Raw genomic sequence first — 14,028 nt, 5'->3', positions numbered from 1 at the left:
GACCCTGTGTCAAGAAGTCTACCGAAATTGGTAGACAAATGTGCCACCCCTTTCGGCAGCTCTTTCGACATAGGCACCAGATCATCGAACTCGCCACTACCAGACCTTTCAGACATGATCTTTGTTGCTGAAAATAGACAAATATGTTGAATTAGTAGGCCGTCAAATATTTCGAAGTCTTTTGAAATTAGTCCAAACTGTAATCGAGAAGTATCAGCAATAGTGAAGATCAGACTAATCATAAAAAAAAATAATATATTAAAAGATATTAAAGTTAAAAAGTTAAATAAAATATATGTGTTTAATTATAGTATAACATGAAGAAGAATAGTAGCTGCCCTTGACATTGACAATTGAACAATATTTGAATATTTGAATAAAAACCTTAAAAAAAAATAATAATAATAAAAAATAAAAATAAAAATGTACAACCTCTTCACAGCTTCATTTCCCAAATTCTCTTCAAGAAACACGCAGAAGAGCCACTTCCACCGCACGACCCTCCCTCTCCTTCTCCTCCTTCCTAGATCTGCATCTCTCTCTCTCTCTCTCTCTCTCTGTGAGGGTCATTCCCACCGATCTACGCCGCCATGGCTGCCCCCATGCCGGCCGGCAATGCCCCCATCACCATGAAAGAGACCTTAACGGTAAATCCCCCCGTGCCATCAACTCTCTCTAGATCCTATTGTGCTTACGACTGTGTCTGTGAGTGTGGGATTCGACTGGACTTTTGATTTATTTTTTGTTTTCGTGGTTGTTGCAGTTACCGAGCATTGGGATTAACCCGCAGTTCATCACGTTCACGCACGTGACCATGGAGTCGGACAAGTACATCTGCGTGAGGGAGACGGCGCCGCAGAACAGCGTGGTGATCGTCGACATGAACATGCCCATGCAGCCCTTGAGGCGACCCATCACCGCCGACTCCGCATTGATGAACCCCAATTCCCGAATTCTCGCTCTTAAAGGTGCGGAAATATGTACCCCCTGAATTGTGAATTGTGAATTCCGTTTTCTCATTTACAGTTTTCTTTTCTTTATTGTCATTTTAGTGTACTGGCACTGAAGATTACGTTCCCGCGGTAGAATTTGTAGTATGGAGATAATGCAGAAATTGTAGAGCAAGACTTTGCGTAAAGTTTGCTTGTTTGTTATATGTCAACTTCTAGATTGCTTTATCAAAAAAAAAAAAACTTCTAGATTGCAGATCGGAATTGACTCTTGCATTCGTGTTTTTTAGTTGATCAGATCTGCCATTATTCGGCGGGGTATTAAAATCTTATTAATTATTTTAAATTAATTGTTCTAAAGTTGTTCTTTAAATGCAATGGAAAAAATGATGGATCGTCCGATGGTACTTGCTAATAATGTAGAATTTTAACCATAATGTCGTGATGACAAAACTGAACAACTTTAATTTACGAAAAGACTGTTTGAACTTTAAGAACCCCAACGTGGAGTTATCCTAGAAAATCTAGAGGAGCTTATCCTTGTAAATTTAGAAATATAACGTATAGTTTTACTATTCTACTGAAGTTTATTAGACTTTTTGACATTCTGAGTTGTATTAAATACTGTGATGAAAATGAGTGTCCATATAAAAAATTTAAGGCTCATCGAAATGAATAGATTTTATACAAACAACCTATATGTAATGAGGCCCTCAAGGTAGATGAATCTTAATATATTTTTTTTTATTTTACCATTAAAACACTGATTTTGTTAAACGGAAGCTAACCTGAGTTTTGTCATTAAAGATATTATTTATCTTCATAGGGATATCTCATGCATTGTGCATTGAAATAACAATCATTTTGCTAATCAGCTGTTGACACAATTGGATTTTATTTTGCCAAGTGCAAACTTGAGATTATGGTACGGATTGATGTTATTGCTGTGGTTTAGTGTTCTTTGTTTGGAAAAGGGTAGCAATATGTGTACTCTGTATGGTTCATATTTTTCTTTTTAAAACTTGTCCCATAAATCAGTGCTGGATCCAGTTCTACGAAGTAGTAATAACAATGTTAGGCTAATGAATAACAATATTTGATTGAAGCTCAAGTTGCGGGAACTACTCAGGATCATTTACAAATATTCAACATTGAACTAAAAGCAAAGGTCAAGTCGCATCAGATGCCTGAGCAGGTGACGATTTTGTTCTGTTCAAGCATATTCCAAGTGTTTGACATCACTTTTTAACCTGCACTGTGCTATGACTTTGAATTTGCTAAACAGTATTAAGTCATGTGGTTTCCTCTTTGAATGAATAGATAGTCTTTTGGAAATGGATCACCCCCAAGATGCTAGGTCTTGTGACACAGACCTCAGTATATCATTGGTCGATTGAAGGCAAGACATTTAACTCTTCTTGATCACGTTGTTTACCCTTTTTTTTGCTTTATTTTAATGATTGCCCTTCCGCACCATGCTCTCTCACTGCGGCTATTGTTTCATATATCATTCTTGGTGCATCTGGTATTTTAGGTGATTCTGAGCCCTTGAAGATGTTTGAGCGAACTGCTAATTTGGCAAACAATCAAATAATCAACTATCGGTGTGATCCTACGGAAAAGTGGTTGATTTTGATTGGAATTGCTCCTGGTTCACAGGAGGTAAGCTGTCCTATCCTTATTTGTAGTCTATGGTATGTATTGTCAATGTTTTCTTTTTTATATGCGTGTATCTTTGTATTCTGTGCTCTTCACTTAAAAGAGTTATGCCATTTACCTGTTTATATTATATATCTTTAAAATGTGGAGTCACACATACTGTGCTTATCTCAAATTATTGCTTGAATGGTCAAACATGGTCATAATTTTGCATTTTATTCTCTTATGATAGATAAAAATTTTGTTCCTACTATTGCAGTTTTCCCTTTAGTGTATTGTTTTATGCTAAGTGGCAGTGTTGTGTGTGTTTTATTTTGCACGTACCTGTGAGAAAACTACCTGTTCAGGCAATATCATCAGCATTGATATATTTCCTATTTTTAAAATTTTGTCCATAGAGGCCACAACTGGTCAAAGGAAGTATGCAGCTTTTCTCTGTGGATCAGCAACGTAGTCAAGCTCTAGAAGCACATGCTGCATCGTTTGCCACATTTAAAGTATGATTCTCCTTTGTTTTCATATGGGCTTTATTATTAATATTCATTATGGTGTTATGGTGCTGATTGGTACTGCAAAATCTTCATCTTCATGTTATATACAGGTTGCAGGGAATGAAAATCCTTCAATTCTAATTTGTTTTGCCTCGAAGACCTTGAATGCTGGACAGGTTACATCAAAGCTGCATATTATTGAACTCGGTGCCCAGTCAGGTCCGTGAACATTAGCATCTACCTAAACATAGAAGTTCATGCTAGCTTTTTTGTTACTACTACGAATGGTTTATCAGATGCATGCTTTGCATGCCATACAAAACTACAAGCACTCGATTTTCAAAAAGCCTAACGTTTTTTGATTCTGTCTATCATGCCTTCCTGTACTGATTATGGATTTGTGTTCTCAGGCAAACCGTCATTTACCAAGAAACAAGCAGATCTATTCTTTCCTCCAGACTTCGCGGATGACTTTCCTGTGTCAATGCAGGTCAGTAGTGTCTCTTACTAAATTTCTTAGTCCTGTGTAGGCATATCAGAAATTAAGCTGCTATCCTTTGTGTGGCAGATATCACAAAAATATGGTTTAATATACGTGATCACGAAGCTTGGACTTCTTTTCGTGTATGACCTAGAGACGGCTGCTGCAGTGTATAGAAATCGAATTAGTCCAGATCCTATATTTTTGACAACAGAAGCTTCATCTGTTGGGGGTTTTTATGCCATCAATAGACGAGGACAGGTGTTGCTTGCCACTGTAAATGAACAAACCATTGTAGAATTTGTCAGTGAATCGGTATGCTTATAAATTTTCCCTCTTTTGGCTTCCAGAACAAAATAATATTGTATTTTGAACTATTGTTTTTGAGGTTTGCAGTTGAAAAATTTGGAACTTGCTGTTAATCTTGCGAAAAGAGGAAACCTTCCGGGTGCAGACAAGATGGTAAATTAACATTTATTTTGATTTTATTTCTCATAATTGTTTGCTGTTGAGCTGTCATGGGGCATATTTAGTGTGCTTGGAGTAAAAGCTGGTAAATTAATGGTGGTTGTGATTTAATTTTATGATACTGGTTTTGCTTTTGAGCTATCATTGGTGATACGACCGAGGTCTGAGTCCTTCATACTTGACTTTTGTTTGGTTCGTTATGCTTAGGTTATCCAGCGATTTCAGGAGTTGTTCACTCAGACTAAGTATAAGGAGGCTGCAGAGCTTGCTGCAGAATCTCCTCAGGGAATACTCCGTACCCCTGATACCGTTTCTAAATTTCAGGTGTGTATTTCAGTTTGGCATGTTTGGTCAGATTTTGCATAATTCTCACTTCTGATAAGTTCCTGAGAGCAAGATGCTTCTTCTTCTGTAAGATTTTCATGTGACTTTGTGGCATGGTTTTAATGTGCTTGTGTTCATTTGTTATAGAGTGTTCCTGTGCAAGCAGGGCAAACACCGCCATTGTTGCAGTACTTTGGAACCCTGTTAACGAGAGGAAAACTCAATGCTTTTGAATCGTTGGAGTTGTCACGCCTTGTTGTAAATCAGAATAAGAAGAATCTTTTAGAGAATTGGTTGGCAGAGGACAAGCTGGAATGTAGTGAGGAACTTGGAGATCTTGTGAAGGTTTGTGTGGAACTTTTTTTCTGACTCTTTTCTGTAACACCTTATGCGTTGCAACTTGTTTACAAGTTTTCAAGAATTATTCAAGCTGGCAAAGCTTGTATGTTTGCTCATTGGCTAGGGTAGGTTAGGATTCATGGTTTTTATAGGAACATATTAACTTTTGAAAATCACATTAGTATTTTCACTTATAAATGGAAGTTGTCTCCTTGGATCTTTTGCAGTTTGCCTGTTTAGTTGGGTCTTTTTAGTCATCCATTTTATATTTTTGATAGTTGTAATATCTTCAAATGGTTCATTTTGCAGACTGTGGATAATGATCTTGCGCTGAAGATATATATAAAAGCTAGGGCAACTCCAAAAGTTGTCGCTGCATTTGCTGAGAGGCGGGAGTTTGACAAGATTTTAATATATTCAAAGCAGGTGATTTCGAAATCAGAATCTTCAAATGTTATTTCAGGAATAGTTATTATTTGTAAACTGATAGCTATATAGTTGACTTTTATCATATCATTGTAGTACAATTTATAAATCAGTACATGTTGATGGTCATCATACTGATGGTTTTCCTTACCAATGCAGGTTGGGTACACACCTGATTATTTGTTCCTTCTACAAACAATTTTGCGATCGGACCCCCAGGTGTGTGGATTATTTTGCAAAGAAAATCCAAGGCTTTTTTTTTTTTTTTTTCGTTTACCTAATGGATATTATTTTTAAGTTGGGTGCAACATTTTCTTGTCAGTGTTCCACCCAACATTATTTTTAAGTTGGGTGCAACCAGGGGCGGACCTACGTTGGTGGATAGCCCCCCAAATTTTTTCAAAAATATGGTTTAGTGTATGGTTTTTTCAAAGATATCCTAATATAAAGATAATTCGCCCCCCCCCCCCCCCCCCCCCCCCCCCCCCCAAAAAAAAAAAAAAAAAAATTTCAAAAATATGGTGTAATATATGGTTTTTTCAAAGAAATCCTAATATAAAGATAATTCACCCCCTCCCCCCCCCCCCCCCCCCCCCCCCCCCCCAAAAAAAAAAAACACGTTCAAAAATCTCATTTAGTACTTAGTTGTTTAGGTTTGTTCTAGTTTTTTAATAATTTTTTCATAATTACACCTATTTTTTGTCATTAATAAAATCTCACATTCTCTTTTTTTTTTTTTTTTTTTTTTTCCACATCTCATAAGTGGCAATAAAATATCTTGGTATCTTTTTATAAGCTATTTGGTAAATTTACAACCTCATTTTTCCTATTTAGTTACACTTTTCCTTTTAAGTCTTCTACTAGCTAGCTTGTTTGGATTAGTTTTGTTAATAAGTACATATATATTATATATATAACTACCATCGAGTTAACAATTAGGAGTGAATGCAACAAATCTCACATAGCTATTTCTATCTATATTATAGAGACTTTACAATATTCAATCTTAGATTCAACAAAAAAATTTATCTTTGTTTACTTAATTTTTATCATTTGCTTCAAAAAATCTTACATGGCTATTTCTATTTTAATTTTTATCTTTCACTTGGGTTTGATGGAGCTCAAGTAAGAGGTTTAGATGGGTGGTTTTAATAATTTAGTTTGTCCCTAGATAATAACCTTATATGGTTAATGTTAAATATCAGTGACACACTTTGCTACCTTAAATGTCGGTTACTGTTCACCCATACATACGACACACTTTACTAATCGCTCCCCCACGCACCAAATCCTAGTTCCGCCCCTGGGTGCAACATATTTTTGTAAGTGTTCCATCCAACTTAAAAATAACATCCTAATTAGGAAAACAAGAAAATTTGAAGTCAACTGTATCTTCCGCTTCTCGTAGAAATATATCTCATTCCCTTATGACTCAAAGCACAGTTTTGTTCTTGTCACAACTCCTAGCAAATAGCAAGTCTTGTTTAAAAAATGTTGAACGTGTAGTTGTGTTGCACATACCTGCCTGATCTTTTCTGTGTTTTTTTATATTAGATGATTTGCAACTTTCTTGATTGCAGGGGCTGTTAATTTTGCATTGATGATGTCTCAAATGGAGGGAGGCTGCCCAATTGACTATAACACGATAACTGATCTGTTTCTTCAGGTTCAATTAGGGTTTTCTTCATTTTTCATTTTAATAGTTTATGATTCTATGTTTATCTTTCCAAGATAAAAATATATATTGAATATGAAGGGAGAGATAGCAGGCTATTTTCCTATTCTTCATTTTTTGAACCTCAGTTTGGCATGATCAGATTTTCAACCACGAGAAAATTATTGTATTATCATTGTTGATTTAAACTAGGAATTATCAACCTTAGACTTTTCATTACTAAGGATTCTGTTGTTCAGAGGAACTTAATCCGTGAGGCAACAGCTTTCTTGTTGGACGTGCTGAAGCCCAATCTACCTGAACATGGACACCTTCAAACAAAGGTTCAGTTTTCCTTATTGTAATTGATTTCTTAATAGCTTATTGTGTTATTTTATAATTTCTTTCATGTCTTTGCTTATATCAGTTTTATCTTCTATTCTTTTCAGGTTCTGGAAATTAATCTTGTGACATTTCCAAATGTTGCAGATGCTATATTAGCGAATGGCATGTTCAGTCATTATGACCGCCCACGTATTGCGCAGCTTTGTGAAAAAGCTGGTTTATATTTGCGGGCTCTACAGGTACAACCCCCTCTTGAACTTTGATAACCAAATTCTTCAATGATAATGAATTCTCTCCTGTTCTGACATTCTTTTTTCATTGTGCAGCACTATACTGAGTTGCCTGATATTAAACGTGTCATTGTGAACACACATGCAATTGAACCACAGGTTTGGTCTCAAGTGCTCATACTTGGTCAAAAGTGAATATTTGAAATTTTCTAATCACTTGGTGCTCTACAGTCTCTTGTTGAGTTCTTTGGAACTCTTTCCAAAGAATGGGCTCTTGAGTGCATGAAAGATCTTCTGGTGGTCAATCTTAGAGGCAATCTTCAGATAATTGTGCAGGTGAACTAGTTTTTCTTTCAATAAGTATTGCTGTAACTGACGTTTCTAAGAATGAGGCTTACCGGAATACTTTCTATGCAGACGGCCAAAGAATATGCTGATCAGTTGGGTGTTGAGGCATGCATAAAACTTTTTGATCAATTCAAGTCTTACGAAGGATTGTATTTTTTCTTAGGGTCATATTTGAGCTCCAGGTAATAACCTCTTTATGCTGAAAGAAAAGAGAAATACCGACCTTAGGTGCCTATATATGTGGGGTGGCAATTTTTTCTTTACTTTTCATTTCTTTTGCTATAGTGAGGATCCTGATATCCACTTCAAGTACATTGAAGCTGCTGCAAAAACTGGCCAAATTAAGGAGGTAGAGCGTGTGACTCGGGAATCAAACTTTTATGATGCTGAAAAGACAAAGAACTTTCTGATGGAAGCCAAGCTTCCAGATGCACGTCCTCTGATTAATGTCTGTGATCGCTTTGGTTTTGTTCCTGATCTCACCCATTACCTGTACACAAATAACATGCTTCGATATATTGAAGGTTATGTTCAAAAGGTAAATATTTGACAAGTTCATGTTACACACACATGGACATGTGTACGAATATTTTCTGTGACTTTTATTTTTGTTATTTCTTTTAAAGCTGAGTCAATATCAAGGAGAGAATTATAGTCCTTGGTCTGCTTGATAGGTCAATCCAGGCAATGCTCCTCTAGTTGTAGGGCAGCTGTTAGATGACGAGTGCCCTGAAGATTTCATCAAAGGTCTAATTCTTTCTGTCCGTTCTCTTCTTCCTGTTGAACCCCTAGTGGAGGAATGTGAGAAGAGGTGCGCTGTTTCCTCATTCATGCCCTGTTTTCATAATCATTTTGATTTTGTTTAACCGTTGATTTTCCATTTTGGTAGGAACCGTCTCCGCTTGCTGACTCAGTTCTTAGAGCATCTTGTGAGTGAGGGAAGCCAAGATGTACATGTTCACAATGCTCTGGGTAAAATCATCATAGACAGCAACAATAACCCAGAGCATTTTCTTACTACCAACCCATACTATGATTCTCGTGTTGTGGGAAAATATTGTGAGAAAAGGGATCCAACTCTTGCGGTTGTTGCGTACCGCAGAGGGCAATGTGATGATGAACTTATAAACGTCACAAATAAAAATTCCTTGTTTAAACTGCAGGCCAGGTTTGTACATTGTTACTTCTTTCTAGATATAACCTACATCCTAGAACTTCTATTCAGCATGCTTGTTACATTTATCTATTGTTTTTTCCATTAGATATGTGGTGGAAAGGATGGATGGTGAGCTCTGGGAGAAAGTTCTTGATCCTGAAAATGAGTACAGAAGACAGATAATTGACCAAGTTGTGTCTACCGCTTTGCCTGAAAGCAATAGTCCTGAGCAAGTGTCAGCAGCTGTAAAGGCTTTTATGACAGCAGATCTTCCACATGAACTAATTGAGCTTCTTGAGAAGATTGTGCTCCAAAATTCTGCATTTAGTGGCAACTTTAATCTTCAGAATCTGCTGATCCTCACTGCCATAAAAGCTGACCCAACAAGAGTTATGGATTATATTAATAGGTTGGACAATTTCGATGGACCCGCTGTTGGGGAGGTGGCTGTGGAAGCTCAATTGTATGAAGAAGCATTTGCCATCTTTAAAAAGTTCAATTTGAATGTTCAGGCTGTGAATGTTCTCTTGGATAATATTCGTAGCATTGAAAGAGCTGTAGAGTTTGCATTCCGGGTAGAAGAAGATGCCGTTTGGAGCCAAGTGGCCAAGGCTCAACTACGAGAGGGGTTAGTGAGTGATGCTATCGAGTCATTTATCCGTGCAGATGATGCCACTGAATTTTTAGATGTCATAAGGGCTGCTGAGGATGTAAGCGTGTACCCTGACTTGGTAAGGTACCTTCTAATGGTTAGACAAAAGACCAAAGAGCCCAAGGTGGACAGTGAACTCATTTATGCTTATGCTAAGATTGATCGGCTCAGTGACATTGAAGAGTTCATTCTCATGCCAAATGTTGCCAATCTCCAGAATGTTGGAGACCGCTTATATGATGAAGCCCTCTATGAGGCAGCAAAGATCATATATGCATTTATTTCTAACTGGGCTAAGCTGGCAGTTACTCTGGTGAAGTTAAAACAGTTTCAAAGTGCTGTGGATGCAGCTCGGAAAGCCAACAGCTCTAAAACATGGAAAGAAGTTTGCTTTGCCTGTGTTGATGCTGAGGAATTCCGCTTGGCTCAGATATGTGGTCTGAACATCATCATACAGGTGCCATTCATGTTTGGAGTACATATAATGTTTGTGTCTTCTTGTTTATAATAGTCATTATATGGTTTTGTATGAGTGTTTGGCCACACTGGCGCAAATCTTTGAACAACTCAGGTACAAGATGTTTACAAAATTGAGGGAAATCTGTAGTGAATTTCACTGTTGTTATATTCTACTACATGATGCAAATTTCAGACCCCCCTTCTCTCTCTTCTGTGATTGAATACAGCTTTGGTCCTTGTGGACCCCCAGGATGTGCACATTCCTGGGGTGGCACCTCTACTTTTGGTCCGCTGTTGTAGAATATAACTAGTTGGTTGCGCATTTTAGAATTCTGTTTTTTGTTTTACTACTTAATTATGTGTTTTGTTATTTAAGGTGGATGATCTGGAAGAGGTAAGCGAGTATTACCAGAACCGGGGATGCTTTAATGAGCTCATTTCTCTCATGGAGAGTGGACTTGGGTTGGAACGTGCACATATGGGTATCTTTACTGAATTGGGAGTTCTATATGCAAGATATCGTCACGAAAAGCTTATGGAGCACATCAAATTGTTCTCAACCCGTCTGAACATTCCAAAGCTCATACGAGCTTGTGATGAACAGCAGCATTGGAAGGAGTTAACTTATTTGTACATCCAGTATGATGAGTTTGACAATGCTGCAACCACCATAATGAACCACTCCCCAGAAGCATGGGACCACATGCAATTCAAGGATGTGACAGTCAAAGTTGCAAGTGTTGAGCTCTACTATAGGGCTGTGCATTTCTACTTGCAAGAACATCCTGATCTTATCAATGACCTTCTCAATGTGCTTGCGCTTCGTGTGGACCACACCCGCGTAGTGGATATAATGCGGAAGGTATGAATATTGCGTATGATGTCATTACTAATACTAACACAACCCCCCCCCCCCCCCCTCCCCGCCCCCCGGTCCCTCATCCCCTCCTCGTAGGGAGGTGATTTTTAGTTGGGAAATGTTGTCTGTAATTTCTTCTTCTGTTTGGTATCCTTTTGGGTGTCAGGCTGGTCACCTTCGTCTTGTGAAGCCATACATGGTTGCAGTTCAGAGCAACAATGTTGCTGCTGTAAATGAAGCTTTGAATGAGATTTATATGGAGGAGGAGGACTATGACAGATTACGTGAATCAATCGATCTGCATGATAATTTTGATCAGATAGGCCTTGCACAGAAGGTGAGGTTAAAATCTTTTAATTACTGTAACTTTTTGATGGTGGAATTAACACTAACCCATTTTGAATGAGAAAATTGTGCAGACTGAGAAACATGAGCTTCTTGAGATGAGGCGTGTTGCATCTTATATTTATAAGAAAGCAGGAAGATGGAAGCAGTCTATTGCATTGTCAAAGAAAGATAATCTTTACAAGGATGCCATGGAAACATGTTCACAGTCTGGTAACCGTGAACTTTCAGAGGAGTTGCTTGTATATTTCATTGAGCAGGTTTGTTTTAAAGCTTTATTGGTTTATGATGGTACATGGTTCTAAAACAAAGCAAGGAGTCAATTACATGCCCACATACCATTGACACATACTTGGTCTCCTCACCTTCCCCACCTTCTGGATTTTTTTTTCTAGATTTTGATGTTGGGATTAGAATATTGAAAAATTATGAGCTGTAGTCAACCCTTTTTTTTTTAAATATCTGGAATAGATGTTCCCTTTGCTCTTGCTGTCATTTTACCATTCTTTTTGCTTGGTTACATCAGATCTTTGTTTTGGGGTGGCTTGCGGGCTTGGGGGGTATGTCTTTTCTTGGGGAGGGGGGCAAATCTTCTCCTACTTTCTGTTTTATGTCTTTTTCCAGATGCGTTTACTTGAAGTTTAGGTTCACATTTGAAAACTGCCGTGTTCTTTTGTAATATGCGTCCTTATGTGTATATGCAGGGAAAGAAAGAGTGTTTTGCATCGTGCCTCTTTGTTTGCTATGATTTAATTCGGCCAGACGTTGCTCTTGAGCTTGCATGGATGAACAATATGATTGATTTTGCCTTTCCATACCTCTTGCAGGTAACCTTTTTATGTCTGACACCATTTTTTTCTTCTTGTTCTTCTTCTGTTAAGTGTTTGCTTTTCCTAACATCCAATTTTTATAATTATTTTTTTAAAGTTTATTCGAGAGTACACAAGCAAGGTAGATGATCTTGTCAAGTACAAACTTGAAGCTTTAAATGAGGTGAAGGCTAAAGAGGAGGAGGAGAAGGACTTGGTTGCTCAGCAGGTATGGCTATTCACCATCCTTTTGTGTCATTAAGGAGCACTGTTCTGTGCCTGGAAATTGTGGTTGGATAGGGGTGCTCATCAGGTTTGCCCAAACTAACTGACCCAAACAGACTTGGTTGGAAGGCTTTTCCTCTCTCCTAGTCGGTGGTTAAGGGAACCCAACATTATTGGCTCAAGTGTCGGGTTTAGGGGGTTGGTAACTTGGTATACCTGAAATATCCCACGTGATGGACCAGAATAATTGGAGGATGCCCTTAAAGAATTCTTTCATGTTTTTGTTATTTAGGAATTCTGAAGGTGGTGGTGGTGATGTATTATTGGTTCTGCTTCCTTTTTTTTTTTTTTACTCGTACAAGAGGGAAGAAAAGACATGGCTTTTTGGGTTTTTTTGGTTGTTATGTATTGTGTTTTTCTCTTCCCGGCTTGGCTGTTCGGTAGCCTGACTGTCGACCTACCAAATGGGGTTTGCTTTGATAGCTGACCCCTAAGTCAGTAGAAAAAACTGTCTACCGACCTGAGGGGTCGGTGCTCAGCTCTACTTGGGCACCTTTTGTTCTGTCAATATCTTGGCCTAGAGTTCATCCTGATCAGAAACAAAAATACTTACATGTACCATGATGGTTTTTATAAGTTTGATATCTCTTGGTAAAAGCACCTCCTGGTGGTTGGTCGGCTTTGGCTGCCTTGATCTGATTGTAGGACCACTTTTTAGGCCTTGTCACTATGAAATTGACGAGGAATTAGTTAAATACTCGGAATTTAAGTTGTCCTGATGAATTATTTTGCTATTTGACAAATAATATAAATGCTACCGTTGCTTAGATGTAGTACTTTAGTTGCACCTGAGTCAAATAATGATAATAGCAATGAAAAGACTGATTTTCTGTTTCCATTATCTGCAGAACATGTATGCCCAGTTGCTGCCTCTTGCTTTGCCGGCACCACCAATGCCAGGAATGGGTGGAGGTTTTGCTCCACCACCACCAATGGGCGGGATGGGGATGCCTCCGATGCCAGCTTTCGGTATGCCACCAATGGGCCCCACTTACTGATATCTGTGTTGCTGAAGATAAATGTGAGTACCACTTGTAGTAGCCAGTTCGGGATTTCCTGTTTACTATTTCCAGTTCTAAAGAACGGTAGAAACTTAAAGCCGTCGTGCCAGTCGGATACTCTCTCGCTCTTGCCAGTACATCTTTTATGTGGTTTTCGTTCTTTTGAAGATTCTTTGGGTTGCATAAACAAAAGCTCCATTCCTGTAATGGGTGTGACCAAGCCTACCTCGTGTATAGGTTTCTTTTCTATCTTCAACGCTATCTTTGTTTTGTTTTAAAGACATGCATTTCGGGTTCCCAATTAGGGCTTAGAAAATTTTGTAGGCACTACTTCCTTGTAGTAAAGCTTATTTTTTTTTTTAATTGAATTTCATTATTGATTTTCCGTTCATTTTTTTTTTAATTCTATGCATCTATTTTCTTTCTCAAATCATCAATTTTCTCAAAATTTTAAATAAATATGGCTTTCTCCACTAATGTCATGTTAAGCGGAACCCAAGTCAAATTTCCAATTAAAATCACAGAAACTTCAAACACTGATGCAACCCTAATCGCTCATTTTCTCAATAAAGGAATCTAGTTAGGGAAAAAATAAGACATGACTGGAAAATTAAAAAATAATATATGAGAAGAAAAACATCATTTCTTCATTCAATTATGAGAAAAGTAGAAGAAAATAGGTATCCCTAATTCTTCTAGCCCCAGACATTCTTCTAAATTTGAATTTGCCCGAATTTCCAACAGTAA

At 37.8% G+C, this 14,028-nt stretch overlaps 1 protein-coding gene across 1 annotated transcript; it reads left to right on the top strand.

Annotated features, from left to right (window-relative positions):
- The first annotated feature begins 435 nt into the window (after positions 1 to 435).
- On the top strand, positions 436 to 13,664 carry LOC121240505 (clathrin heavy chain 1-like). The gene is made up of 30 exons (XM_041137959.1): positions 436 to 647; positions 764 to 968; positions 2,057 to 2,145; positions 2,271 to 2,349; positions 2,485 to 2,612; positions 3,008 to 3,106; positions 3,211 to 3,319; positions 3,511 to 3,590; positions 3,669 to 3,896; positions 3,978 to 4,043; positions 4,257 to 4,373; positions 4,521 to 4,718; positions 5,022 to 5,138; positions 5,298 to 5,357; positions 6,718 to 6,804; positions 7,053 to 7,136; positions 7,242 to 7,376; positions 7,464 to 7,526; positions 7,599 to 7,703; positions 7,785 to 7,897; positions 8,001 to 8,253; positions 8,390 to 8,526; positions 8,605 to 8,883; positions 8,978 to 9,980; positions 10,359 to 10,844; positions 11,008 to 11,178; positions 11,261 to 11,446; positions 11,891 to 12,013; positions 12,114 to 12,224; positions 13,129 to 13,664. The coding sequence occupies exons 1-30, from the start codon at positions 591 to 593 to the stop codon at positions 13,276 to 13,278; spliced, it is 5,118 nt and encodes a 1,705-aa protein (XP_040993893.1). The 5' UTR covers positions 436 to 590; the 3' UTR covers positions 13,279 to 13,664.
- Positions 13,665 to 14,028: the final 364 nt, after the last annotated feature.

The sequence above is a fragment of the Juglans microcarpa x Juglans regia genome, chromosome 7S (genome assembly GCF_004785595.1).
Source record: "Juglans microcarpa x Juglans regia isolate MS1-56 chromosome 7S, Jm3101_v1.0, whole genome shotgun sequence".
NCBI lineage: Eukaryota > Viridiplantae > Streptophyta > Magnoliopsida > Fagales > Juglandaceae > Juglans > Juglans microcarpa x Juglans regia.
The sequence above is the reverse complement of the archived record's forward strand: the minus strand, read 5'-3'. Positions and strand labels throughout refer to the sequence as shown.